At 39.6% G+C, this 27,872-nt stretch overlaps 1 protein-coding gene across 2 annotated transcripts in view; it reads left to right on the top strand.

Annotated features, from left to right (window-relative positions):
* Nucleotides 1-27,872, top strand: part of LOC106963357 (cGMP-inhibited 3',5'-cyclic phosphodiesterase A-like) — a 111,349-nt gene that overhangs the window by 34,480 nt on the left and 48,997 nt on the right. Inside the window, exon 2 of one of the 2 annotated variants that reach the window (XM_015058223.1) lies at nucleotides 15,016-15,066. The exons of the other annotated variant lie outside the window; for it this stretch is intronic. Coding sequence (XP_014913709.1) covers nucleotides 15,016-15,066 — 51 coding nt within the window. The remainder of the gene's footprint in view (nucleotides 1-15,015; nucleotides 15,067-27,872) is intronic. 2 annotated transcript variants of the gene reach the window in all.

The raw sequence follows: 27,872 nt of genomic DNA, 5'->3' as shown, positions 1-27,872 counted from the left end.
GTATGACCATTTCATATCTCGAATAATCAAACTTTTTTCATACATTTTATTCCGGTTGTTTTTATTACACTCGATTGTTGTAAAGCTGTAAATCCACAGCTTCACTCTTACAGTCTCCAAACCAGCAACCTCAGTCCTCTTACTTCGACCTTAGATGCTGTAATTCTTACTTTACTGCCATAATTATTGACAAGAAGACGCAAACACAGACTCTTGACTTTATGCAGCATTTGCTCCGTCCTTCAGAGAATAATAACGTGGCAGAGATGGCATAATCTCACACACCCCTCCTTTTTAACCCCATTGATCATCTGGCCTAGATCTATTTTGGGTTAGTCTGCTGCAGCTGAACTAATCAGGTTATAGAAGACGAAGTCATTTGTTTTAGATCTGTTTTCCATAACAGCGGTTCCCATATGCGCATGGCGAACACGCAGCTTTTCCAGAAGGAAATAAAACGTGCACACTTACAGAGATCTGGGTGGCCATCTTGCAATAACAAGTAAACCACGGCGGCCTGCAGCCTTATCAATTGTGCAGTAGGTTTAAGCCTCTGCTTAATGATGCCTCTGCTTTGGTCTGCCTTGCTAATTAATGAAACTACTTTCTATTAAAGTGGATTGTTCTCCCAATTCTTGGTGCCGTTTTGGAGTCTGAGTTGTTTTCACAATGGTTCTCATTTATTCAGGGAAGCAACAGACCTCTCTTTCTGCTTTTTACATGATCCATGGAAAGTGCAATTTAAGCAATTACACATGAGAAGTCACACTAGCTCCAGGCTACGGGCCCAGCGTGCTGGACCTGCACAGGACGTGAACTATGGCCGAGAAAGACGCGGAAATTAGAACAAGTCTTTCTTTTTTACCCTTTGATTAATTATCCTGCCACTGCAGCTGATTTGACTATTAAGAGAATAGCAAACTGATGTTTTGGAGATGCAGTGACTTGAAAGGTTGCAAGCAGCCTTCTCTCACGTCTCCCTTCAGATGGTAGCAAGCTGAGCCTGCCGTTGTGTTGTGTCTGTGGAGCATGGCGTGGGGAGCAGAATGTGAGAGGCAAAGGTCTCGGCAAACTGTTTCTTCAGCTGCGCTGCACAGTGGACTGTTTATGAAGAGTTTCGAAGCCCAGGAAGAGTTTCTGTTGTTTTAAACTTACTCTATTGCAAGAGTTTTTTTATTGGCTTGATCAACAGATTGCACGGCGAGCCCCACTGTGTTGCTAACGAAGAAGATGTGCTAATGCAGGCAACAAGTGAACATCATATTTCTGATTACAAATGTGACATAAAAATAAGTCAGTTTTAATTGGTTTAGACAAACTATCTTAACCCTTTCATGCATGAATTATGATCCTTTGTGTTAGGATTGTTTTTCCAATTTTTTTTATTTTCTCAAGGCATAAAAAAAAGGTAGGAAAAAAAAGTTTAAAAAATATATATATATATATATTATTTTTTAGGTGATCAATTGTAATTTTCTTCAAATACAAAGTTGTTACTTGAAAAATACATCAGTGGTATTGTTCTTTAGGGGTTATCTGATGTCACAATTTTTTTTTTACCTGCAAGAGTCGTCTACAGCAGAAGGAGGGACCGGGTCGGTCGGCCATATTGGATTTAACAAAAAGAATCTCTTGCATTTTGCAGCTGATGGCCAGTAGTTGATAGTGTATTTTATGATGCACTAGGGTCCACTTCAGTGGCCTGTGTGCATTTATAACATAAAAATCAAGATAGCTGTCCACTGCAGTGACCACGATGCATGAAAGGGTTAAATAATGTGTTGTTATGATTTGTAAACTGTTCAGCCTGAAAATACCTGGGATGGCTTCAGGCCACACCCTGAACAGAAACAGGAGAAGCATCTGTAAAGTGAGCCTGAGTTAAATAATCCTGACACTGATGGGTTAATGTCAGATCTATCAAAACTAAGAAAAATAATTTTCGTTTTTCATTGTAACTTTTTTAATCGGCATACACCAAAACACTTTATTTGCTTGCTTGAATTTGTTTTTTTGTTGTTGTTGTTTTTTATTGGTAATGATGAAAAGTACCTTGTGCTGCTGAGTTTTATGAAATTATTACTCAATATAAACTCTAATAATGGTACGAGGATACAAGAACTTAATTTGGAGATTTTGGTATTTAAGAGATCAAAATCCATGTCACAATGACAAACATACACCAACCATAATTAGACACTTAAAAAAAATCTTCTTTTTTTCTCAAATTAAAAGTTGGATTTTTCAGATTTTTTTTTTTTTGCATTATAAAGTAATAAAGCAATAAAAAACTAATTAAAAGGCTTTTAATACATCATTACCAGTGATGATATTAAGAATAGAGATCACTGTAAAATCTAATTCTGCTTATTTTAGTTTAGTTTTTTATTATTCACCCAGCTCTGATGTTTTTATACACACATTACTGAATTAAAGTCATTGTCAATATTCTGATTCATCACAACAATGTAGAATATGTTTATGAAAATATGTTTATCACACACCTTAAAGTACAAAACGACAAAAAAAAAAAAACTTTCTGAAAATTCAAGTATATTTATGTAGGGAGTCATTTGTCCCGAGTATTCATATCTTGACAGCAGTTTTGCAATTATTTATGGATTCAGTGTTTTAAGTGGAACAGGAGGACTATTTCAGGCAATACGTCTTCATGACCGCTCAACTGTTTATGATAACAGATGGCAAAGTGGAGGTTATTTATTTTATCAAGAGAAGATAAATATAGCAAACACAGGCCCAGTGAATTATTGCCGCTTTTATATTGTGTGATCTTTGCTCCCTCTCTTTCGGAGTATCAGAGACGGTTATCAGTGAGAACTGAGCTTGATGAATGTGAGGAATGCAGGCTGACGTCAGAGGACGTATGACGGCTTCAGTCACATGGCTACATAAACACGAGGACGGATGTTGTGGGAAGCAATCGCAGCTCGGATGCAGAACATCCACTTTTCTTGAGGTTTTTCTTCAAGAGTTTTTTTTTTTTTTTTTCATGTGTAAGTGTGAAAAAACACACAAATGTTTTGTGTGTTTGTACTAGCATTCCTTCCATGTTTAAACAGCAGACTAGGTTTTTTAACCAGTGTTTTCATAGCTTGTGGTTTGCCTTTGTGCCGATCCTCAGCTCACATGCGCACAAGGACGCTGTTGCACATCTGTGTTCATTGATATGTCAGCGTCTGCTTTTTTACGCCGAGAAACTAGAAAGGCTTTTTGAGAAATTCACTTACAAACAAATACACAGCATTAAAACAAAGCTGGTCTTTAAAAAAAAAAAAATAAACCTGGTGTTTTTGAAGCAAACACACATTAAAGGGCAGTCAGAGGGTTTCGCTGGTTATGGAGTGAATTTAATCAAAGCTGATCTATTTACCGAACACCTATAAAATAAACCAGCGTTCACCACTGTGCTCTGCACACACACAAAAAAATAAACTATGGCAAACAAAATGTGAACACCAAGTAAAAATAGAACAAGGTAGAAAAAGTAGAAGTTTTAAAGCGAGTAGCTAAAATAGTAAGTAACAGCTTAGGAGAATTAGCATCCATTTAGCTTTGTTTTTGATGTCTCTATGAAAGGCGCTGTATTTATTTTAAAATACACCGGTGTTGCCAGGCCACAACACCAAAAGCACAATCTGATTTACAAATATTGTAGTCTGGATCTCGGAACAGCTAAACCAGCAGTTTGGGAGATTTAAAAGATGTAGAATTAGAATAAGTACGGAAAAGTGAATAAGACATGCACAATTCTCAATTTAACAGCCGGCCAGCGCATAGATGCTCCAGCTGCCTAATACAATCTCCTTTTTCTTGTTCTAATTAGGATCCTGGCGGCTGAGTTCTGTTCCAGCTGCTGATGGGAAAACACAGACTGACTGATGCCAAAATGAAAAGAGCTGCAGCACTGTTATCACTGCCGCTGCAGCCGATTCACATCATAACCAGATTATATTCAGCATTTAAAAAGGAAATCTTTAATACCTCTTTATTTCAAATCACAGTCCAAAACGGCTTACATGTTCTTTCTACGGGCCTTTGGGTGGTCTAGTTTTAATTTCGGTTACATATAAGCAATATTAGATCTTCAGGAATATTTTCATAACAGTGATCTAATGTGTTGGGTTATTGGAAAAAACAACAGAAGCATGCTTACAGAGGCTAAACGTGGCATTTGGGTAGCTCCAGGATGGAACAGGAGAAAATGAATATTTTAACAAGAGAACATTTTTACTTTCAGTGGCGATGGCCCTGAGTCTCAACCTGGTCCAGCGGGAGATTTAGAGGAATATGCAGATCAGAGGCTGTTCTAAGGTTCACGCACTTCAAGCTTATCTAACACTATTTAAGAAGAGCAGGCCACAGCGGACTTTAACTGAGCTGATTCAGGGCTATCACCCAGCTGTCAATCCAAAGACTGGCTACAATTTAAAAAGGATCAAAGCTGAGCATAAATATTTTTGTCTAGAATATCAGAAATAAATTGCAATCTGGAAACTGGCCTATAACTTTGAAATGCTAAGGAAGGTTAGGCTTTTTAAAGAAGTGACTGAGTTGTCCTTAAATCCTAAAAACAGGATGAAACTGCTGGACTTTCTTTACCAAAGTAAGATTCAAATGATAAAAACGACACATTTCTTCCATTTGCCAGTGCTGTCAGCTCAGGAGTTTCCAAAGAGTATCTGACTCTGCTGCTTAGTATGATTTTCTGTAACATCTCTCTGCGCTTTACTCTCTGTTTTTGCCACTGCAGCACCAAAAGCTGTGATAAACCAGCCTTTTATTACCTGCACAGCATCAAAAGGCAGACATCAGAAGTCGGCCACAAGGCGATGAAACATTTTATGGCGGTCAAACTCCGGCGAGATCTGTGGGCTGTTCGGCTGTGTGGCTTTCATCTCGTGAAGACTTATGAGCATGAATCATGCAAACAGGGTTTTAGAATAAACTAATTTGAAAACATAAACAATGCATCACCATGCACTTCTTCTATGGTATGCCTTCCTTATAGTTTCCTGGCTAGTTGACCTGGTTGACGTTCTGCATGGTATCAAGAGTTACTTTAATGTCTTAATGTCCAAATTCCTTCCCAATAAAGGAAATGTAATGTTTTAGACCAACACAAAATAGAGCATAATTGTGATTTGGAAGGAATTTGATACTTGATCAGTTATTTGCTTTACAAAAAAATGGATCTGAAAAGTGCGGTGTGCATTTCTGTTCAGCTCAGAGGTTCATATGTAAGTTAATAGAACTGTTCCAGGAAGGCATCGTGGGTTTGTTAGAGAACAAAGACAAAGGAACACCAAACAGTGCCAGCCCAGCAGTGAACACGGAGAGGGAAGCATCATGATGTGGAAGTGTTTATGGACCTGCGGATAGAGCACTAGTGCAGAAAATCCTGTTAGAGGCTGTAAAAGCCTGGGACATTGGCCTGCCTGTCAGCAGGACAATAACTCTAACACTATCAGAGTTACAAGGAAATGATTGTGATCTAAGTGGCCGGAGCAAATAGAGTGTGATTGAAGTCAAAATTCAGACTTTGATTTAAATGAGAATGACAGCTAATGTTCACAGAAGATCCAGTCTGACTGAGCTTGAGCTATTTTGGAAAGGTAAACAAACAAACATTTTAGGCTGAACAAATCTCATGCAAACATGCATGATTGCTGCTGCTGCTACTGCTGCAATGATTCTACAATATATTGACTAAATACAAACACATTTTACATGTTTTTGTCTGTAAAAAAAAAAAAGTGACACGTAAGATTTTTATTTGACTGCACAACTGTGCACTACTTTGTTTTGATTTATCATATAAAGTCCTAATTATAACACATTCAAAAGTGAGAAGTCGGAATAAATAAATTTGTAAGGGGAACTTTGCTGAAGTACTCCAGCCAGGCCAGTAGGTGGCAACAACATCCAGAATAATGACATTAAACACATTAATTTATTGATTGGCAACACAGTCTGGATGAACTTTGACAGACAAAGAGAAACTTAGGTAAATGGTGCCATTGTTTGCAAAAATACTTGTGTTGCCTTAATATGTTGCAGACCTGGAGCCATGTATCACTGCTTTGAGACGCAGTGATGAGACTTTACTGCTCCAGTGTGCTATCTGTGCTTATTATGACATGCATCATGTAGGAGTGTGAAGCAGAGAGCTACTCACTAAGCCTCTGTGATCCCCAGTAAGGGTGTGTGAGGATAGGATGGCTCGTTATGCTCAGGCCTACTTTCCCTGGAGGAAAGCCATCATCCCTCATGTCTTATCCTTGTGTTTGGTTTACATCGGGACTGGTTTCCAGGGTGGCTGATGTTGGTCCTTCGCTTTGTCTCAAACCAAGACGAGCTCCAGCAAAGGCCGCCTCCTTTCTCTCCATCTCCACAGTGTCCATATGAACGTTACTGTCTTTTTCTTGGGGAACCATATGGACAAAACGCAAGCTTGTGTTGGGGAGCTCCTCCCCTTGGGGGTCGACCCGAGTCTCTTTCAGGGGATCAGGCTCAGTAGTAATATAAATTCCTCCACCTGCAAAAAGAGGAAGCAAAGATTTATGGTCTCCCACAGGTACACATGCTGTTTATTTGAGGCTTTACAACACGTTTATATTTGCATGTCAGTGATTTATAGGAGATGAATGGATATGATTTAATGGTACATGCTTGAGGGGGCAATTCCTGTCTGTCTGTTTACTGGAATCCTGTGGGAATCTTGATAGGATTGCATTGGCTGAAATTGTTGGGTAGATGTGTGCATGTTTCCATGTGCGGTCCCTGTGAAAAGCTTGAAGAAAGAAAAAAAAAAGAAAAAAGAACAGGTGTTGCCGAGTCAGTTCAGTTCATAAAAGATGAAATAACGTGGAGGCAGCATCTGTACACAAATTCCCATACTGCTCTCATAACATCGCCTCTGAGTGAACTCTGTCGTCAGTCTCTCAGTGTGACGGCAGCGCTGATGTCTGAAACCTTCTAGATCAGAGTAATTTCAGAAGACAGAGCGCCAACATTTTTTTTGTTTTTTTTTTTCCTGCCAAAATTAACTATCTAGCTGTTTGGTTCAGTGTGTTTTACTATGTCGTAATGAACAAGTTTAAGCTTTCATTGCTTTGTCATTAAACCGTTCATTAACTTTAGAAGTCAGGCTTGATGTTCTTTGCCTCTTCTAGAAGAAATAACAAGACTTCTGGCTTCATAGAGACATTTTCTTAGCCAACTGTAGCGCCTATCTGTGCGGATGTCTGATACCTTCTCTTGGTTATGCTGAAGCGAACTGGCATTTTTTTCTAACTATGTGGCTTTTAATAATGTGTTCATCGCTACGGCGAACCTTAAAAGGATAGATACACTTGATAAACAATAGCATTGTGACCGCATGTCTGACAGTGTGTTATTCTGCCCAGACATGCTTCATTTAGGCCCGCTGGACTCCTGGAGTATCTGGAACCATCCTGATTTATTTGGCACCAGATCCATTGAGTCCTCTCAAGTGGGGCCTGCATTGATTGGACTTGTTTGTTCTACACTTGTTCGTTTAGATTACTATCTGTGTGAGGACGCAAAGTGGGCACCTCAAGCTCTTTGTTGTGCTTCCCAAACCTTTCCTAGTGCAATTGTGCTTTGTGGCAAGGTGTGTTATCCAGTTGAGAGAGGCCACAGCATTACTAGAATAATGTAGCAAACTAACATCTAAAGTCTGGTTTCCCAGAAGAACATTGCCCAAATCGTCAAACTGAACATGGTCCAACTTTCAAGCTTGTTCCACTACTGCTACAACTTTTATTGGTGGACAAGGGTCAAAGTTCATTGTGCATTTGTGCAGCATTCTGTCATTTAATTTGAGCTGTAGTACCTCATCTGTTTGATCGGACCAGATGAGTCAGGCTTACCTCCCCAAATGCATTAATGCCCACGCTGCAGTCGCTGGTTCCCTGCTGGTTCTACCTTGGACCACCTATGATGGAGGCTGACCACTGCAGACTGGGCACACCCAGCAGAGGAGCAGATTTAGACGTGCCCTGACCCAGTCATGTAGGTGAAAGTTTCCCCTCATCAAACTTGCCCAACTTTCCTATTTTGATCCATTTTACCTTCTTCTAACACATCACCTTTGAGGAAAAGTGTTCACTTGTGTCCACAAGTTTTCAAACTGTTGTGCAAGTATCAGCTGTGGCACTTAAATTGGGCCTCAAGGGAAATTTTGGGTAATTATTGACAAGGTTAATGTAAAGGTATTAACTGTGATAAACATATAGATAATTATATTATTTTCTTTAAAATCTTACCTTTTCCTGGGTAGTCCACAACAGGTTAAAGGAGTTTTGTTTCATTCCTCCTGACAGAACCGAGTAAGAGATCAGACTTCTGTGATGCTCAATCAAACAAACTGATTTTATTGACCCAAACCTCTTCAGATGTGTATGAGTCTTAACTTCCTGTTGTTTCAGTGTTTTCCTACAATGTTTTTTTTATTCCCATTGTTATCCATTTGGTGAAACGCAACAGTTCCGCCTGCAGCAAACACGACCACACATGATTTTTCACTTTACGGCCGAGATGACGTTCTCAGGTTTGAAAGCTGCCTCTTTTTTTAACGTAAACTGCGAGTTTGTCAGGAATCAAGCTGCCAGATACTGAAAGAATAAACCTCAGCAGTGACACGTTAGAAAATAGAAATGTCTGAAAACATAAAGTGTGAATAGTGGATGAGAAGGTAAAGGAGCAAATGTAAATCTACTGTGGGACCAAGGCATCATTTTTTTTGTGTGTGATTTTGGTCATTAGCGCTACACTTTGGAAGCGTGAGAAACTGAGGATCTGTGGATGCTTTTAGCAGTGCATGTGCAAATCTTTCACTACACACACGCACACACACAAGCGTGTTCCTCATTACCTGCACACAGCCCCCCTCGCCTAGCCTTGGCAGCCCACCTCAATAGTTCCCTTCCCTCCAGTGATGACGCAAATGGCTCACAATTACTGACCCCCACAGTAAAACCTGTAAAACATTAGCCAGCATGATTAGGAACAGCTCTCCATATTCCTCCCCAGCAGGCAGGGAGGCAGGCAGGGGGAGAATTTACAACGTCGTTTGATAGCGCGCTGCAGAGTCGATGAATGCTCCGGAGGAGAATGTTTATAGGTTTGCCTGGAAAAGTGAACACAAGTTTGCTGAATTTCAAACTTTTACTGAGCTTTCGGTTTCGCTATGTGCGGTTGAACATAGTGGCGTAGGTTCCACACGAGCTTTCGTTTTTCCCTAAATACATTTAGCTACAATCACACAGCAGGTCATGATTTGCCATTTCCCAATTTTTTTATTTTTTTTATTTTTTATTTTTTATTTTTTTGTCTAAAATCCGAGTTGTTTTTTTGTGCGTCGGTTGATGCTACAAATTAAGTACGAACGCAATTAGACTTCTGCGTAAACGATTTATGATCCCAAAGTGACCTCCGTGCGAAGAAGACAAAACGTAGTCTCCACACGGACGAACGCTTTTTACGCTCTTTACGTTATGATCGTGTTTCTGTGTATTTATTTTAGAGTTTTTTTGTGTTCAGTTCCTTCCTGTGAGTCACTGCGTTTTCCCCGTTGATTGTTCCCAGGTGTTTCTCGTTCCCTTGATTACCCCCGTGTGTATTTAAACCCACCTGTTGTCTTTGTCTCTTGTCGGGTCCTTGTCGTTTGACGTCTATGCGCTCCAGTTGAACTGTGAAGTCCTGGATTGCGTTTGCGCCTATTTCCAGTCCTGCTATCAGTTGCTACCGGTGTTTAGCTGTGTGCTAATTTCTCCGCCGTGCTGTCTTTTTTGGACTGTTCTGAGCTTTATTATTAAATTCATCATCATTATCACCATAACCTGGGTCTCTGCGTCTATCCTCAGCACCACCCACAACCACTTCCTGACATTTTATGCTCTTTACGGGATGGATTCTAAAGTTCTCGGGCTCAGGGAGTCGGCAGTGCTTGCTTCAGCTGATGTTTATTTCCAAACTTACTGCGTTTGGCTTTTTCTGGTGCAGAATTATGACGCGCGTCCAAGTAAAAAGCAACATGGCTGTTCTGACTGTGGTCGAGGAATTGCTCTCTAGCCCTTTTCGTCGTCAGACATTTTAAAATCCCGTCGTAATCTATTTTTACTCATCGTTTTTTTTAATATAATGATAACGACATTCTCAATTGCATCTAATTTTTATTCATTTTAATTACATTTAGGCAGAACAAGTAGAACAGACAGTCAACACTGTACCGTCACACAGATGAAAATATGCAACTTTTTACTTTGGCACCAATAACCACATATAAATATTGAAATCAAGCAATTGCATTTAAAATGACAGTTTACTTTCCTCCTGGTCCACATGCACATGCTTGTGTGTAATCAAACGTCTCAAGGGGGCTTGCTGCAGACGGTTTATTGTCATGAAGTTTTGGAGTTTCGCCTTGGACTGATGACTTCTCGCTGTTTTGGTATTGATCTTGGAGGCTTGAATCCGCGCTCTGCTGCCACACTGGAGACTGAAATTACAAGCCACACTTCAGCTAAAGAGAGGAAGCAGAGCAGAGCCGATGTAGAGATGAATGGAGCTCAGTACTGGAAGAAAATAAAAGTTCTCAGAGTCTGCAAAAGACTTGACAGAAGTTTGTTTTCCTGCAGGACACTGACCATAAACATGCAGCCGCCGGTACAATAGAATGAATCTGAGCATACTCATGTACCAGAATGACCTAGTCAAAGTCCAGACCCATGAGAATCTGTGGTGTGACAGAGTTTGAGCTATTTTGCACTGGACAGGATTTTTAGTTCTAAACTGATAAATTTTACATTTGTTAAAAGCATGCATCGTTTCCTTACCACTTCACAATTATGAGTATTTGTCTGTCACATAAAACACCAAAAGAACTAATTAAAGTTTTTACTTGCGATGGACAAAAAGTTCAAGTGGACGAATACTTTTGCGAGGCATACGAAAAACATGAAAATAAGCGATCAATGTCAATGAGAATGATAAAGAGACGCTCTGAGCTGTTATCTTGCACCGAGCAATGGGTCGAGGCAGATACTGGTACAGATTTTTCCGACTCTGTAACGATGTGATGACAGCTTGACAATACGATGGGTCGGCCTCGTTGTGAGACTTCAGCAGGATCGATGAGAAGACGGGGGTGTACGAGCCGTCACCGCTCCCCATCCTCACAACATCGCCTCTCAGCTGTTTGAGAGCAGAACGCGACTTGAAGGTTCAGCTTTGGAGCGATGAGCTTCTTCTATGTTCCTGTTTTGTCTCCAGCGCTGCCCTGGCTGCCATTGTAATCAGTCATACTTTATTTGAAGAGCAGTTTTTGTATTTCAAGTATGAAGCAGCGTACTGCGCACAAGTTAAAATGTGAAGACAGAAGTTAGAGCTGTTGCCTCACATAAGGACGGTCTTGTACTGAAAACCAGGATGCGTCAAGTCTTTTCTCTAAAAAGTCTACATGTTCTTTCTTGCAGAGTGTCCGTGCGTTTTCCACTGCAGTATACCACAGTGCATGTACGCTCAGGTTGAATGTGTGTGTGGATGGTGTAATACCTTGATGCACCTAAATAAGTCCCATTTGCAAGGAGTTGCTGGTTGTACCGTTTAAGCAGGACAGTAAACCTATGCGTACAACCAGAGTCACAATCAAATAGTTGACATAAAAGTCTATTCATGTGGCCCAGTCAAAGTACAGGTTTAAGTGTTTTGTCAAATATGCTTAAACCTGTATTTGACAAGTTGTGCAAGTTGATATTAAGCGTATGTTAGCTGTGGCACTGCAATCAGTATGCTACAGAAAGTTATGTTCTCACATTGCTATTCTATCCATTTAACATTGTTATATGAACACATTGATCACCGGAGAAAACCGCTTACTGCAGAACATTTGGAAATGTAAAACATTTCTTCCTCACAAGTATCAAGGCTCGTGTTAACAATTGCATCACTGCTGCACAGCTGATGTAACTGCGTAACTCCAATGGTGCAGCAATGACTGTCACATTACGCAGACATTTTACTTACGCCACACACAGTGAACATTAAGCCGTCATTTCTATGTTTGATTAATCGTGCTAATGATCATCTGATCACCTGGGGTCACCTGGAAGTACTGAAATTTTAATACCAGAAGGTCATGTGATTCCTCGCTATGATAAAAACAACATTAATAAGACAGTGACGTCACAGAAAATTAATATACACACTAAATTTCACCCCATAGGTGTGTTATTTTTCTACCATCGAAAGTGACACACATAATTCACAAGACATCACGGTTCATTTTGTGTCATTTTCTCACATTTACACACAAAATAATGTACCTTTTCAAAAGCCAGCACATATGGCATGATAGAAAACAATCAAAGGCCACAACTTTGCCAAAATCATTTTTATTTTCCCAATTGTGCTGCTGTTGCCAAAACTGTTGGTGTCATTACAAAAAGACAAAGAAGACATCCTGCGATTCTACGTCTTAATGCATAACGTTGGCTGTAAGTTACTAAGAATTATTTTTAGTGCTTTCCTCAGTGTGAAACTCTCAAAGTTTGTAGATGACTAAATGTAATGACCAGAACATGCGAATCCACGCAATGTGCTTTTCCTGCAGTGATGTACACGCCAGCGTTTGAGCTGCTCTGACGGTAAGCGCTCTCCTTGCGACCTTCAGAGTTACTCTTTGCAGGGGGGCCTGTGTGCAGGGCTCACATTTTGTGCACAGCTCAGATGTTTTGCTTTTTTCTTCTTTTTTTTGGCACATCAAACAGCATGTTGAGACTTCGGTGCAGTCTAGGTCTGTCTTTCAGAGCAGAGATGAAAGGTCGAGTTACATAACATCAGAATGTGGAACGGCTGTTTATGTGTGTGTGTGTGCGCGATCAGGGCGCTTCACTGTCATGGCGATCCTCTAATGGCGCAGCACTTTTGCTGCTGCTTAGCAGGGAAGGTTTATGCTGCCAGCTTTTATGCAGTAAAGGTAAAATGTCGATGTCAGAGCAATAAAAAGTTTGGTAAACTGCAACTAATAGTAATTACTATAAACTACAGTTATTCACATTGCTTCTGTGCAATATTTTGCACACTTGTCAAAACTTTGAGGGGATTGCTGATAGTCAAAACCTACTTGCCCCTTCATAACTGTAGTACCAAATAAAGAAAAGTCGCCCTTAAGAGGATGAGAACATTGTTTGAGAAAGCACTTCATGTTTCTTTTTTTAACTTCCAAAATGTCAAATTATGGAAAGGCTGTTCCAGAGCCATTTTCTTTTTATTTATGATGGCTGTTTATAACATTGTTTGCTCACTGTCAGGGTCATTAATTATTGGACTGCTTTGCCTATTGTTAATAAAACCTTGACCAAAGAACAAAGTGTTTTCTCTCTAACAGATATCCTAGTCTGCTAAATATTTGAGTGGCATGTTTGTTTATCAAACATACATAAAAATGTAATCCCTTTGGTTTAATGCCAGCGATTGTGCTCCAAATGACTGTTAAATAATATTTAATGACTTGCTTTAAAGTGTATTTTTCAGTTGGATGACTTGGTGTGCTGAGCTCAAATTCTAGGAAAATATGGTCATGTGACCAACATGTGAAGATCAGCAATTATAGTTATTGGTTGGGTAAAAACAGAACTTCATTACAATATTGGTAACTTGCTGCTTGATTAGGTTATAGTAAATTGAATAAAATGGCGAAAATTACGACTTTTGTAAGCATTAGGCTATTAGATATTTGTGTGCTACATGGTGAAACAACCAGTGGATGGATGGATGGATGGATGGATCAGTTGGTGACGAACTAAATTTAATGTGAGTTTGATTTATTTTATTTAAAAGCTTAGCTTGTGTCTTTAATTTCAGAACAATGCTGTTGCTGATTTTGAACCTTCCTCTGTAGCTTATTGCTACCAAAACATCAACAATATCTAACAAAGTGTGCTGCTGAACGTAGAACTTAATGTGACGATATTAAAGGTTCAAATGTTTGCAGACAATGGCGCTGATGGAAATGGGGAACGTGTCAAAGACAGAAGATTATTTGTGCTTTCATGAGCGTTGATTGGAATGGTATTGTTCAGTAATTATACCTATTTTTTAAGCAGGAAATAAAAACGTATCCGGTGCAAGGAGTTCTAGTCTAATTACACACAGCAGCACTGGGCAAACCTTTGACTAAGACGTGATGCTGACGCCTTTGGCCAGTGGATTTAGCTGAAATTAATTTTCATTGTTCTTATTAGGCATGAGGATTATCAGCTTTTGTCTTAGTTTAGCAAAGCGGCGCAGTGGGGAACTTGAAGGTACACTGTTGTCCAGACCGGCGTCATTTTTCCACTCATAGCGTGACACAATTCAGTGACCTCCACTGACACAGTAAATTACACCTGAATTATTAAATTGGCTTTTATACTGAGCCTCTTTCTTTGCAGCTTTCAGCAGCAATTTAGCAACATGCTGGGCTCGCTTGTCGCTGTGGCAGTGGGTCCGACAGAAATAACCACGAGTTTAAGGTTGAGCTCTCAGGCAACATGCTCAGCAAAAAAAGAAACAATGGCAGAACCGCACTTATGCGTGTGGGGAAACACGAGAGAGTGGAAAATGGGCTTACGAGGCCCGTGGGACGACACAGAGGCTGGTAATTAGAATAAATAGAAAAATCCTCAGCCTTCACGTGCTACTGAGGCAGTAAATAACAACTAAGGTAAACCTAAACCTGACTGTGAAATTACATTAAAGATGTGTGTGCTTACTGAAAAGCACTAAAAAGTAAAACAACTGCAGACTTTTTCTTCTTCTTCGAGAGCATTTCCCGCCCATATGCTTCCATTTTCCGAAGAAAAAATAAAACAAAAATCTGATTATTTACAGTTTTTTTTGGGGGGGGGGTGCCCTCTGATGCAGGAAGTCACCGGACACAGGATGTGAAGCGCTGTGCTTTGAACATGTTTCTGTCTTTGTTTTCCACAGATGCTCTCCCGTTCAGAATGGGACCACAAGAGAGGCTCCCGAGGATCACAGGTTAGCACAATGATCAGATAGACATGCAGTACCAGACACGTTTACTGGAAGGCCTGATCTAGATGTGCCAGGCCAGAAAATAAGAATACACCCCTTATCCCAGCATAATAATTTTACATTTAAGAATCCAGTCTTGAATTTGAGTATACTTTTTAAGTGGAGAAAAATTCACGTTAACAGAGCCGGAGCTTATAAAGGAGAATCGTTGGCTCTTCCTTCTTTGCTTAGACTATCTTAAATATCCACTCCTTGTTATTGTCAACTAACCCCTGTAGGATTCAGTCAAAATGACTGAGGCAAGATTGATTTTCTAATTTGATTTTGGTACATGTTTCAGATTATCATCCTAATTTAGGAAAAATGAAGACATACATAATGTTTTTTGTCTAAAATCTCCAGGTATTTCAAAGGTTTTATGAAGCCTTGCACACTACTAAGCTTTCTTAGCACCTCTGGGTGAGAAAAAGGCGTCACTGACCCTCCACCACACATTACAGTGTGTGTGAGTAGCTTTACTACAAATCCATCCTGTTTTTTTTTTTTTATGTTTTTACCTTTATAAGAGCATACTCTTCCAGTATAGTCCTGGTACGGTTTATCAGACTCCATGTTTATATTTGTGATGGTTGGACAAACAGGGCTTTTATTTCTGGAATCACTTACGAACCACCCTTTGGAGACTTTGTGACTTTCAGATTCCTTCTTTGTGTGGTTTCATATCACTGAGCTCTGAGTTACTTTTTCTTTTACCACTTCTACCAGCAAGATAAGAGTGAGTCCCAGTTCAGTCTTGTGTTCAGATGCTAAATAAAAGGCCTCCATGTCATGTTGTATTTATAAATTGTATTTATTTAAAGAGATTATAGTTGGTATCATCATTAACCATGGCAACTGTAATTTTATTAATAAAATAATTACTTATTAACATTCACTTTGCGTACATTAATGATTGAATTTTTTCAGATTTCTTTCTGTGAGATTATGCTTTAGCAATAAAAGAAACATTTCCTCTAAGGCTTTTCGACGTCTTTACTCCTGATGAACGTGTCCGGCGTCGTAGATGTAACAGCAGACAGGAACGCCCCTGTCTCTCTCTCTACAGATAGAGCTTCAGATTATCCACTCGTCTTACGTTTGCCTGAGCACCATGTTGGGAGGCGCCGCTCTCTCCAACAGAGTCATCGTCTCAGTGCTGGTTTGAAAGATAGAGTGACTTGGCTCTACATGAGGTTCTCTAAGCGATTAAAGGGCAAGGAAATGGGAATAGACTAAGCAGGGGCCAGGGGAATTGGCTCTTTGAGAACAGACATTCAGCCACATCCTTCAGATAACCTTCCCCATCTTTTGTGGGCATGGGAATTTGTGGATGTGTCTGCGCTTGAAAATTGATGTATTGAGCTGCTATGGAGCTTCGGGGCAGCACTCCTGAATGAGAATAAACAACGCCCTTGGCGCCGGTTTTGCCACGTCCAGCATGAATGTGTCCTGTACCCCATGTCCTCCTATCAGGAGGGGGGTGGAGAGACATCCTTCAGAAATAAATGGACAGGCAGTCTTTGCTGACAGTGTGCGGTTTATTTAGATAGCAACGAATGCTGCAAAGATGCACAGCACTACACCTAGAAACTGTTTATACAGAGCTGAATTTTTACTTGACTCAAAAAGTACTGGGGGGGAAAAAACTGTGATAATGCATTCTGGGTAGGCTGGAGAAGAGCAGAGATTGTTACTTGTAAAAATGAGCAAAAATATTAAAATAGTCGACAACCTGCTAAGGACGTTTAGCTCTTAGCAGAAGCAATAGGTCAAACTGCTGTGTCAGATGTTGAAAAGGCAAAGTTAAAATAAACAGAAATGAAATGCGTTTTCATTTAACTTACGGGCAAATTTACCTAAAATTGATAAAACATACTAGATCATTTTAAATCTTTTTTTAACCATCGTCACGTTGATATGGTCAAAAGTTTGAAGGCAATAAATGTTTGGATTTTATTGTCCTAGTGTCAGAAATGTGGACAATGTTCAAATTGCAAGTTGGTTGGTATTTAATGGATTTGAAGCACGTAGCTCAAACTTTATTAGAAACTGGTGCTTAAAGACATGCTACATAAAAGAGGAGAAAAGTCAATACGTTCTTGATGTAATGTTGATGACATGGCAGAAATTTGTTGTATTTGATCAGAAATCTAATGGAAACTAAAACGTGATTATATAAAAAGCGGTAGAACCTGAAATTGGCCCAACGTCATTTCACCTGTTTTCATTGTATGTCGGGCCGAAACTAAGGAAAAGTAGAGAGTCCTTAAGAACACAATGAGTTTCAAAGGTTTTAAGGTTTGTCCTATTCAGATCTGTTGAAGTGTATTGCCAAAATAAGTAAAATATTTTTAGAAATGTAACACTTTGCAAATAGAAGACATGATGGCTACCGGATTGTTTTGAAATATGCTTGAAATAGCTCTTATATTGCAGGAGTAGCAAGAAATATGTGGGGAAAGTCTCAGCAGCTTTAGGATCCCAAATCAGCCTTAATCTAGCAACTTAGCAACCCTCAGACCAAAGAAAGCCTTAACGCTACCCAGAGCTTTATTCTCTGGGACTTGTGTAAAGTTAGTAGGAGAAGACATATTTCACGACGGAGGCCTCACCTAAGTTATTTACATTCAGTGGTCAGTTTTGTTTGTTTTTTTTGTTTTGTTTCTGGACAGGAGCTGCACATTCCTCTCTGGACTCGGGCAGAGATCCAGAGAATGACGAGATATGGAAGAGGCCAAGGCTTATGTTGGCATCTTTCTCCATCTTGTGGCAGTTTTCTCCTTAACTGTTGGACCAGGTTGCTGGTCAAAAAGGCAGGCTGCACCTCTCTGTGCCCCAGCAGCTCACAGCATATTCAAATCACAGACAGAGCGAGAGAGAGAGAGAGAAAGGAGAGTGGGGTGGACGGGAGACTGGACCACTTGATTGATCTTCTCTGTGTTGTATTTGCCAACATGCACACATTAGTGGGCTCATTTTCCAAACCACATCTTTTTTCCACCTCTAAAGCATGCGGTGGATGTTTTAGCTTAGAGACTGACAGTAGCGTTATGTATGGAAAGAGCTATTCAAATATTTGTATTGAACTGGAAAGTTGTTAGTTTTGGACGGAGACCAGGGGAATTAGAAAGGGGTGCTTGTAGTCCTGGATGGATTTTCTGACTGTTATTCTAAATTAATGAAAGGTTGAAGGAGTGCGAAGCAGACAATTGATGATGTTGGTGTCATGCCATACACTTGTGAAGTGGTTGTTTATTTTCCACCATATTAAAGGCTGCGCACTGCTTGCTTCACTGGAATACATATTCCCGACTTTCATAGATTGCTCTGTGTTACCCATGTGCTCAGGATAAGTTACTGCCTTTCAAGAGCAGCGCAAGTGGCAAAAACAACCCAACGTGTTTTGATTTGCGCTGGGCCATTGATTGTGCCTTTTTCCAGAAAGCTTATTTATTCAACAGTCTATCACGTAAAGCAGTTTGAATTGCCTTGTTGCTGAAATGTGATGTTCAAATAAACTTAACTTGACTGAACAAAACATGTAAAGTTCAGTCCACCAGGAAAAAGGCGACTATCTCTCAGCTTTCAGTGGCAGCAGTTTAAAGTCGTCGTGTTGTGACGGGGAGCTCCAACTTGAACTTGAACATAAGTTACAGAAGCAAAATTTAATATTTCACTTTAGGCCTAGCAACAGTTCTCTGGGTGTTTTTATTATTATTATTATTATTATTATTATTATTATTATTATTATTATTATTAATATCTTAGTTTTGTTTTGTTGGATTCTAATTAACCCATTCATGCATAGTGGTCACTACAGTGGACAGCTGTCTAAAAGCCATTTTCTTGTGCTTTTGTGGATTTTTATGTTATAAATGCACACAGACCACTGAAGTGGACACTAATGCATCATAAAATATACCATCAACTACAGGCCATCAGCTGCAAATGCAAGAAATTATTTTTGTTAAATCCGATATGGCCGACAGACAAAAAAAGCACGCCAACCGACCCGGTCCCTCCTTCTACTGTAGACGACTCTAGCAGGTAAAAAAAATATTGTTACCTCAGATAAGCCCTAAAGAATTATACTACTAACATATTTTTCAAATAACAACTTTGTATTTGGAGAAAATTACAATTGATCACCTAAAATAAAATAAAAAATTACAATTTTTCACAAAAAATGTTTTCCTACCTTTTTTTTTATGCCTTAAGAAAATAAAAAAAAATTTGAAAAAAAATCCTGATTCAAAGGATCATAATTGATGCTTGAAAGGGTTAAAATCACCTAAACATGTGTGCTTCACCAGCAATGACATTACTTGATTATTAAAATAAATAAAAATAAAATAAGATCCTGTGCAAGGGCTAAAGCAGCACCAGGCTACATTCTTGTAGCCCATGTCTTTGTTGACGCAGTTAATGTCATTATGTCATGATCCGTGTTTCTGTGTATTTATTTTTAGGGTTTTCTGTGTTCAGTTTCCTTCCTGTGAGTCTCTGTCTCTGCGTCTTCCCCGTTGATTGCTTCCCAGGTGTGTCTCATTCCTTGATTACTCTCCCTGTGTATTTAAGTCCACCTGTTGTCTTTGTCTCTTGTCGGATCGTTGTCGTGTGTTCCTTGTGTTGCTGCCCGTTGTTCTGTTCTGGACCATCATCATCATCATCATCATCTTCTTCTGGGTCCCCGCGTTCTACTTCACCACCACCAACCACATCTCATGACACATTATGTTTGTCTGCTTATGTTTGAGGTTTTCTGGTAATGGAGACAAATGTGGAACAGTTCAGAAAACAAAAAAGCTCAATTAGTTGTTTTGGTTTTGAGCACAGAAAGCCACAGTGGGGCCATGTATGGAGCAGTGCTCTTTGTCTGTTTTTAATGACCTCCAAACATCCAAGCCACATTTGTACACCATGCAGAGTTTTAAAAGATTTGACTTTTTAAACTTGTTGAATCTTTTAAAGTCTTAGGTCAGAAAAAAAAAAAAAAAAAAAAAAAAAAAAAATGCCATTATTGGATAAAAGGTGCAAACGAGGCAGAAAACCTTCAGTTTCCAAAGCATCCTCTTTAGTGTGGACAGGTCTTTAAATGCCACCTGGTGACTTGAGTTAGACTGGAGTTGTGGGACGCAAGTCTCACAATCTTTATTAAATGTGACCATGAGTGCAAGTGCTTAAGCCTTAGAGAGCAGTCGTCACAGACAATGCATATGTTTCCCAGTGAGTGGTTACTTTGATTTATAAACCAGGGATGTTTGCAGACCCCAGGCTACTAGTAGCTCATAGAACAAACTTACCTTCAACATCATATGCCTCATTTCAGCTACACAGCTTGGTGCAATCCGGTACGCTGTTTTTGCTGTTTCCATTATCAAAGCGACCCATGTCACTCGGTTCCTGGGTCCACAGGACAATATAACAGTCCGGTTTAGGGTAGAGCTGCTAGCATCGCAAAACAAAGTCCAAGGATTCACTGCTTATGACAAGGACGAGACAAACTAGTGTGTCACGTTGACGCACCAGTATGACAACACGTTAGGTGATTGGATTAAACCCTGCCTGTCCAGGAAGGTCCATCTGACTGTAAAAAGGGCGCCGGACTGTAATGTACCCGCGTCTTATCACTTGGTGGAAATTAGGCATTATTCTTTAGCTTTTACGGTAGTGTGTTTACAAAAAAAAAAAAAAAGACAATTTGGCACTTTGCATTGCCTTGTTGCTGAAAATGTGCTATATAAATAAAATTACTTTGTCTTTAATTTAAAAAGCAGGATCAAATACAATCCATGATAGAGAAATATTTCCATCTATCCCATAAGATTTTTCCAACCTTGTGAATATTTTAGACCTAGTAGGTGTCCAAGAACCACTTCTAACAATATCTAGTTTTTTTTTTCTGCTCTACCTTTCATGTCAATACTGCATGGATCTGACTTCTTTTAAATCCTGTGTTGCAACTTTTCTGGACCCAAACGAGACTGTTGTATGGTTGAATATTAGGACTCATTCGTCTTAACCTTTCTCTTCAAGTGAATCTTTGACAAAGCAATTTTTCCCTTTGCTTTGGACCTCCTCAGTGTTCCCCCAACAGCATTCCCCGCCTCTTTGTCATAAAACATAGAATAGCGTGTAATTGTATCCAGGCTGCAGCTGAGGACCTGGCTCTGTGTTTGAGCTGACTGAGGGTTTGTGATGGGAGTTGGGTAACAGCAGAGTTGAGGGTTTGTTGTGAGTTTTTAGGTGCAGTGCTGTCAACTTCGGTACTGGCAGTGGCGTCTTTAGTGGAGTCTCGTCCTTCCAGTTTTCTGTTGACCAGTAATCCCAGTGGACACATGTAAGTATGGAGGCACTGGAATGGAAAGCTTCTGGATCTTTTTCTGTTGTAAGGTGATTTTTATTTTTGTTTCCCACACAGTTTTTAATGAATTACTCTGCGTTGACTTTAACACAGAGGCATGTTTTAAGGTTAGTGTGTGGCAGTCGAAAACTAACCTCCTGCCATCTGTTGTCGAGCTTTTTCTTGACATGCTAGCAGAATTTTACAGTAGCTAATCCACCTCATTTGTTTTTGCTGCTGCTTCCTACATCTCTGCTTTTAAAGCTAGGCTGATTACCGTTATAATCAATGGTAGGAATGGTTTGAGCTTCCTCCTTCTGTTTCTACTCTCTGGTCCTCCTCTGCATCTACAAAACCTCTTTCAACTCCTCTGGCATTTGGGGTTGTACTTGTAGTTCAAGTATAATTTGAGCTTTTGAAATGCTAATTGGCTGCTCCTAGCTGTAAACACAATTACTTGTTGCTGAGATTGTGCAGCACAACAACTACCTGAAAGTAAAAGAGGAAAAGCTGGACATTCTTCCAGCTGCAAAACCAAAGGGAGTAATTGTCCAATCACGGAATGCAAAAGTTACGATCAAAAGTTTAAAGAAAAAGACAAAAGAATCCCAAATCAGAGCTCAGGTAGTGGAGCTACTCCAACATAAAATGAAGAAAATTATGGACAACCCTGAGTGTCTTCATGAGGCATTTTTAGAAAAACAGTCTCTTCAGTCAGAGGCTTCTTCAAATTCACTGTCACACTGACTGCTACAGGAGATCCTTCCTGTGCATAGCCATCACCATCTAGAATAATTCTTTGAAGAACCTTGTATTAATATGAGCTACAACAACATTTAATTTCCCTTTGGAACCAATAAAATATTTTTTCTTTTGAATGAAATTGAATTGAAGCTGCTGCCACCACCAGTGGCTCAGTTCCAGAGTGTAACGATACGAGAAAATAAACAACACTGAGTTCAGGAGATTGAGAGAAGGCGAGAGATTATTGATATTTTCAAGAAATCACTTCAATTAATGAACTGAGTTTTAAAGAATGTAATCAACTCCAACACAAATGGGCAACTGTTCTGTCATCTGTGATGTTTTATATTTCAACATATGTTCACCAGCTACTTCATTTAGTTAAAATCATCTTTCAAAAGTGAGTCCAAAAGAAAGTCATTGTTGGCGATGGTCTCTTATCCTGCCATCTAGCTCACAAAGCATTGGGTTATTTACAAATTGTTTAGGCTGCGACACAATAATCTGTGTCAATGTTGTTCAGAAATGGTAAAAAAAAATCCACCGTTGCTTAGGTTGTCAGTGCGATCACTCACACTCTCCAAGGAGGTCCCTTTGACCCCGAGAGTCAGAGTTCAAACCCAATATAAGTGTTTTCCAGCTTCGCCAGTGGGATTTGGTAAATGATGTGGCCAGTGACCAGAGTAAATGCTATCAGCTGTTGAAGTCCAGACAATGTTTTTCTCAGCATATCGTAAATTCCTCTGCAATGCGTTCACTGACAGAAGTTATGTAGTGCTTTGTTTGTGACTGCTTTAATGAGATGCAAACCACCAGAATTTGCATTTCAAGTGCGTGGTAGCCATGTTAAATGAAAACTCACGGGATGCAGATTCCAGATGCGTTGATGGAACCTGGAAACAGTGACACAAGTAGAGCACGTCTCAAAACACATCGGATAGAAAGAGGCACGTGAGCGCTACATTGCAGCGTAGCAGCACTTTACATGCTTGTAGTTGTTTATCAAACAGAATCACAGTAAACAAAAATTCTTATGAAAATTCAGGTGAATTAAAGGCTAATACTGCCTGCTTGGAAAAGTTTGGATTTTGTGCTGAATGTTATCGATGACATCTGAATTTATAAATATGAATCATCATTACCTCATTAAGAATAGTTTGTGCGACAGAATAGTTTGTTGTAAAAATACAAATTTCCTGCATCACAGCAAAGAAGATGAAACACCAATGTGGCCACATCAGCACCCAAAGCAGCTGTCCAGTGTCTTTTTCTCCAAAGGGAGACATTATGTCCCCAGTGCTGGACAGTTTCAGAAGTCGTGGTATTTCTCTAATGGCTTTGAAGACTAAGAGTTTAGATCTAAGGGCTGAAAGTGTATCAAGTAGACCATCTCAGAAATTACAAATATGTGACCCCTGCGAGTGCGTTTGTGTGTGTGTCGTTAATAAAACCTCATTGATCAGAGGGCTCGGAGTTTTGTTTTGTTGCACCAAATGGGTTTTGTCCCCCTGCATTCTGCGGTTACTGGAAAAAATACATGTGGACACAGCAGGAACGTCAGCAGGCATATTTCCATGAGTCAGAGATGTAGAGGTCAGTTCTGTTGTTTGTAAAATCTATTGCACTTTCTAAGAATTGTAATCGCCTGAAGTTTATAAAAGCATGCTGAAAATAACGAGATGTTATTAATTGAAGTAATTTATGACGGTAAACAATACAATAGCAGACAAATTCAGCTGTGCTGAGTTTGGAGCGTGATTACTGGTTTGTTTTGACGGCTTCTCAGTTTAGTTTACTTGAATTGCTGCGCTGGTGTTGATCTGCAGTGTGTCTATAGATGTACTTTTCCTGGCAGCACTCACACAAACAATTAAGGCCATTGATCATGAACACGGCTGTTAGTCACACCGAGATGTCATAACAGGGTGTTCATGCATGGTTTAGTATATTGCTTAGCCTGTTGAGGAGTCATAAAAAGTGATTCTGATAGTCACTTTTACCTAATGTAGCGTGTCAAACAAAGCTGGGGGCTCGTGGGGGAACATAACGCAGATCTGTGGTAAATCTTTGACTGGAGGGTCTTGCACTGGGGGCCGGCTCAGGAGGATCAGTGATAATCTGGAATTTTTCTGGCTTTGATAAACAAAGCGCTCCATGCCAATTGTACAGAAACCCCCAAAATATTGAAAGATTGCAAGCAGGAAAATACGTCACCTTCCATAAAAAGGTGGTTGGCACAACATTGGACGGCACAAAGTCACAATAGGTAAAAGACTGGAGATTCAGAATTGGGGGGGGGGAAAAGAGATTTCACTTTAAGAGATAGTAAAAATCTGAGAAAATGAATTTCTTAAAATGTCTGAGGTTATTTAAGACTGTTAATTTGCAGCCGTTCTTAGGTGCATTGGACTGATGAGCATTTCCTTTGATGAGCTCAGCAGACTCAGTTGCACCAGGTTTTTGCTAGTCGCCGTTGCCGCTAGTCTGGTGGAGCTGAGTGGGGGAGGTGAGGTGCTCTGTGGCGCTGAAGCTCAGACTGCAGCTCCATGGTGGAGCTTTGGGGGAAATAGGCGGTTCTTTGTGTGAGCAGGCATTCAGGACCCCTGCATTACTGCATGGGGGGTTTCAAGATTTTCTCCAACATGTGTAAAAAAAAAAAAAACCAAAGCAACACTCTAGCTATGTTTTTAATGAGGGAATAACATTATGACATGATATAATGCTTAAAAAATGTTGGTTTTATATAAAACCTTCCTTTTAAAGTGACCATTAACAAGGTAGGACTGATTTCCAATTTCTGATTTTTTTTTTTTATTATTTATTAAGTTACACTTTTGTAGTGCATACATCAAACTTACAAATGAAACACTTCTTTTCTAGAAATCACCCAATGTGGTTTGCATTACATCTATTCATTGAAAAAGTTTCAGATGAGCTCTTGGCTGATGTATTAAACTTATCATGAAACTTGACAGGAAGCCCTTATGTAACCCCCGTGGCGTTATGTAACTCACAAGGTTTTGCTCCAGTATCTCCATCAATTATGTTTTTTTTTTGTTTTTTTTTTTAAACTTGCAGATGATTGGAACATTAGGTACATTAAGCATTGTCTTCCTGCCAAAATAATAGTCTTGAATAAATATTAAACCTCCCACCAGGGATATGACGATGCTTAAAAGCTCCATAAAGTCATAAGTATTTGTTATGTTGAGAATTTCAACTTGAATTACTTCTATAAATCTGTTATTTAAAACATAAGAGCAAGCATATCCGATTGTCATTTTGGACATGGACAAATGTTTCACAGTACTGTGTATGTTACAATTCAGTTGTGATATTTACCGCAATATTGCTTACATGTGTCCACAGCTGTAGTCAGAGGGTGTCTCTTAGGTTTTTTTTAAGTACCATAAGTTTTTATTTGGCTTTTTGCACAAGGCTGTGAACAAATTAAAGTTACTAAGAGCATCCAGTAACGATGCGAAGCATTTTATTCAGTGTCTTGTACTCATTACTTCACTAAATACAGTAACGTCTCACTTACTGTCACAGTGTATTCTATTCTATTCTATTCTATTCTATTCTATTCTATTCTATTCTATTCTATTCTATTCTATTCTATTCCTAAATTATTCATTCAAAACTATTTGAGACCATCACAACTAATCTCCCTTCTGCCATCTGAGAGTCAAACTAAGGTTTCTTATGGAGAAAACATCTAGTTTCCATGTGAACTCTGTCAGCAAGATATTTTGCATTTTGCTGAGAAACACACACGTGTCAGTAACTCCATGTTTTGAATTGAGGCTCAGATTTCTATTTTATGTTGCGGTCATTAGCATTATGACACTTCTTCCAGAAATGTATTCATTTTACAGATACAGATAATTAGCCAAAATTATTCATGCATCTGTCAGATTATTCCTGGATGGATGGATAATTGTCTTTCCTGCAAGTAGTTTGTGTATAAAAGGAAGTGGCACCACCTGAAGGGGTATAACTTTTGTAAAAGTGAATATGCTTGTGTGGTGGGATGGTGTTCCACCCTCCCCCCACTCTGTGCGCCGGGTGCAGCTGGAGGCGCACCGTTGATTGGTGGGCGGGGCAGATACCTTTATAGTTGGGCAGGCCGCTGCAAGGTGCGTGCGTCTTTGTTTCTCCCACGGTTGCTACAATTGGCGGCTACATGTCGGCTTGTGTGTTTGGTCGACTCGTCTGCGATCTGTTGCTCTGCTGGCGTCGCCGGCTGCAGCTGGGGGTTGCTGTGGCGTGCGGCTTCCATCTGGTCCTCACCTGCTGACCCGCTTTCTCCCGGGTTAGGCTGTGTTTCCACCCCTGGGCACCTGATTGTGTTTGGAACTGCAGCGCTTTGGACGCTCTGCTGTCTTGTCTTGTCTTCCCGTTGTTTGTTTGGGCCGCTCTCAACTAAACCTGTTGCGAATTGGGCAGGCTGTGTGCGCGGGGCATTACTCCTCTGGCCCCATCGAAGGGCATTTGGAAGCGGATGACAACGATTCGTTCCATTGTTTTCTTTTAGTTTTGTTTTGTGATTGAAGTTACTAATTTGTTTTATTTTTGTTTGTTTTACTAATTTCTTTTGCATTGCATGTTTTGTTTTATTTCTTTTGGAATAATTGAACTTGTCTGTCCTGTTTCCTTTTGTGTTCCTTTTGTTCCAGGGACCGAGTAGTGGGCCTGAATCCTCGTTTTTACAAAAATAAATGTTTTAAGGAAATTGTTAAATAAAATATTGTTCACTGCTCAGTCTGTGTTCGGGTGCATCTTATAACTTTTAAAAAGATCTCCACCTGCTGGTCACACTTGTTTACATTTTAAAAGAATGTGATGTTTGAAAAATATTTATACTTTGCACAATAGATAATGAACAGTATTAGCATAATAGCAGCAAAACAGGTTGCGTACTTGCTGAAAAGCTTTTTTTGCATGTTTTCACTAGAATGGTAATATCAACAATAACAAGTCAGAGAAAACATATTGGTAAAATCAAAAGATTACTCCAAATCTAAATCGGCCCGGGGTTCAAAAAATATTGGGCTTGATTATAACTGCGATTAGTTGTAATTGTAAACATGTTCCTGCAATTGTTTGTCCAGCCATAAACGGAAGCAGACCATCGTTAGGCTTTTAAATCTCACGGCCGGCTAATTGAACCGACTGCTAAGAACATTATGACTACATTTTAACCTTGAGCAGCCGACTTAAAGCCGGCAATATTTTGTTCCACTTCATTCAAGTACATAGATGTGACATCACACTGGTTTTACTATTTTTGACCAAACACAAAATGATAATGGAGTTAACATTTTGGACTTTATTTAGCAGCTTACATAAAGGATTAGCATGGCATGTATTCTTTAGTGCATATATATCAAACTAAAGGCCCGTGGGTCAAATCTGACCCGCCATAAATATTTAAATGTACTTACTTAGTAATAGATGTTAGGGTTATTCTTTCCCCTTTTTTTTGTTTTTGAATGATTGAGTTTATGTTTTGCTTGTGTTGCCTTTTTTACAATGGTTTTAGGTGTTATTTTCAGGGCTTTTGTCAGTGTGGATTGTATTTAAATGTGCTATATTACAGTCATATTCCATAATTTATTTGGACCTGCCAGTGTTGTGGTACTCGAAGTTGGTCTTGGTCTTAAGACCGGTCTTAAGACCA

The sequence above is a fragment of the Poecilia latipinna genome, unplaced genomic scaffold, assembly GCF_001443285.1.
Source record: "Poecilia latipinna isolate Pla-1442-1.1 unplaced genomic scaffold, P_latipinna-1.0 Scaffold1524, whole genome shotgun sequence".
Lineage (NCBI taxonomy): Eukaryota > Metazoa > Chordata > Actinopteri > Cyprinodontiformes > Poeciliidae > Poecilia > Poecilia latipinna.
This window is presented reverse-complemented; position numbering and strand designations above follow the sequence as displayed.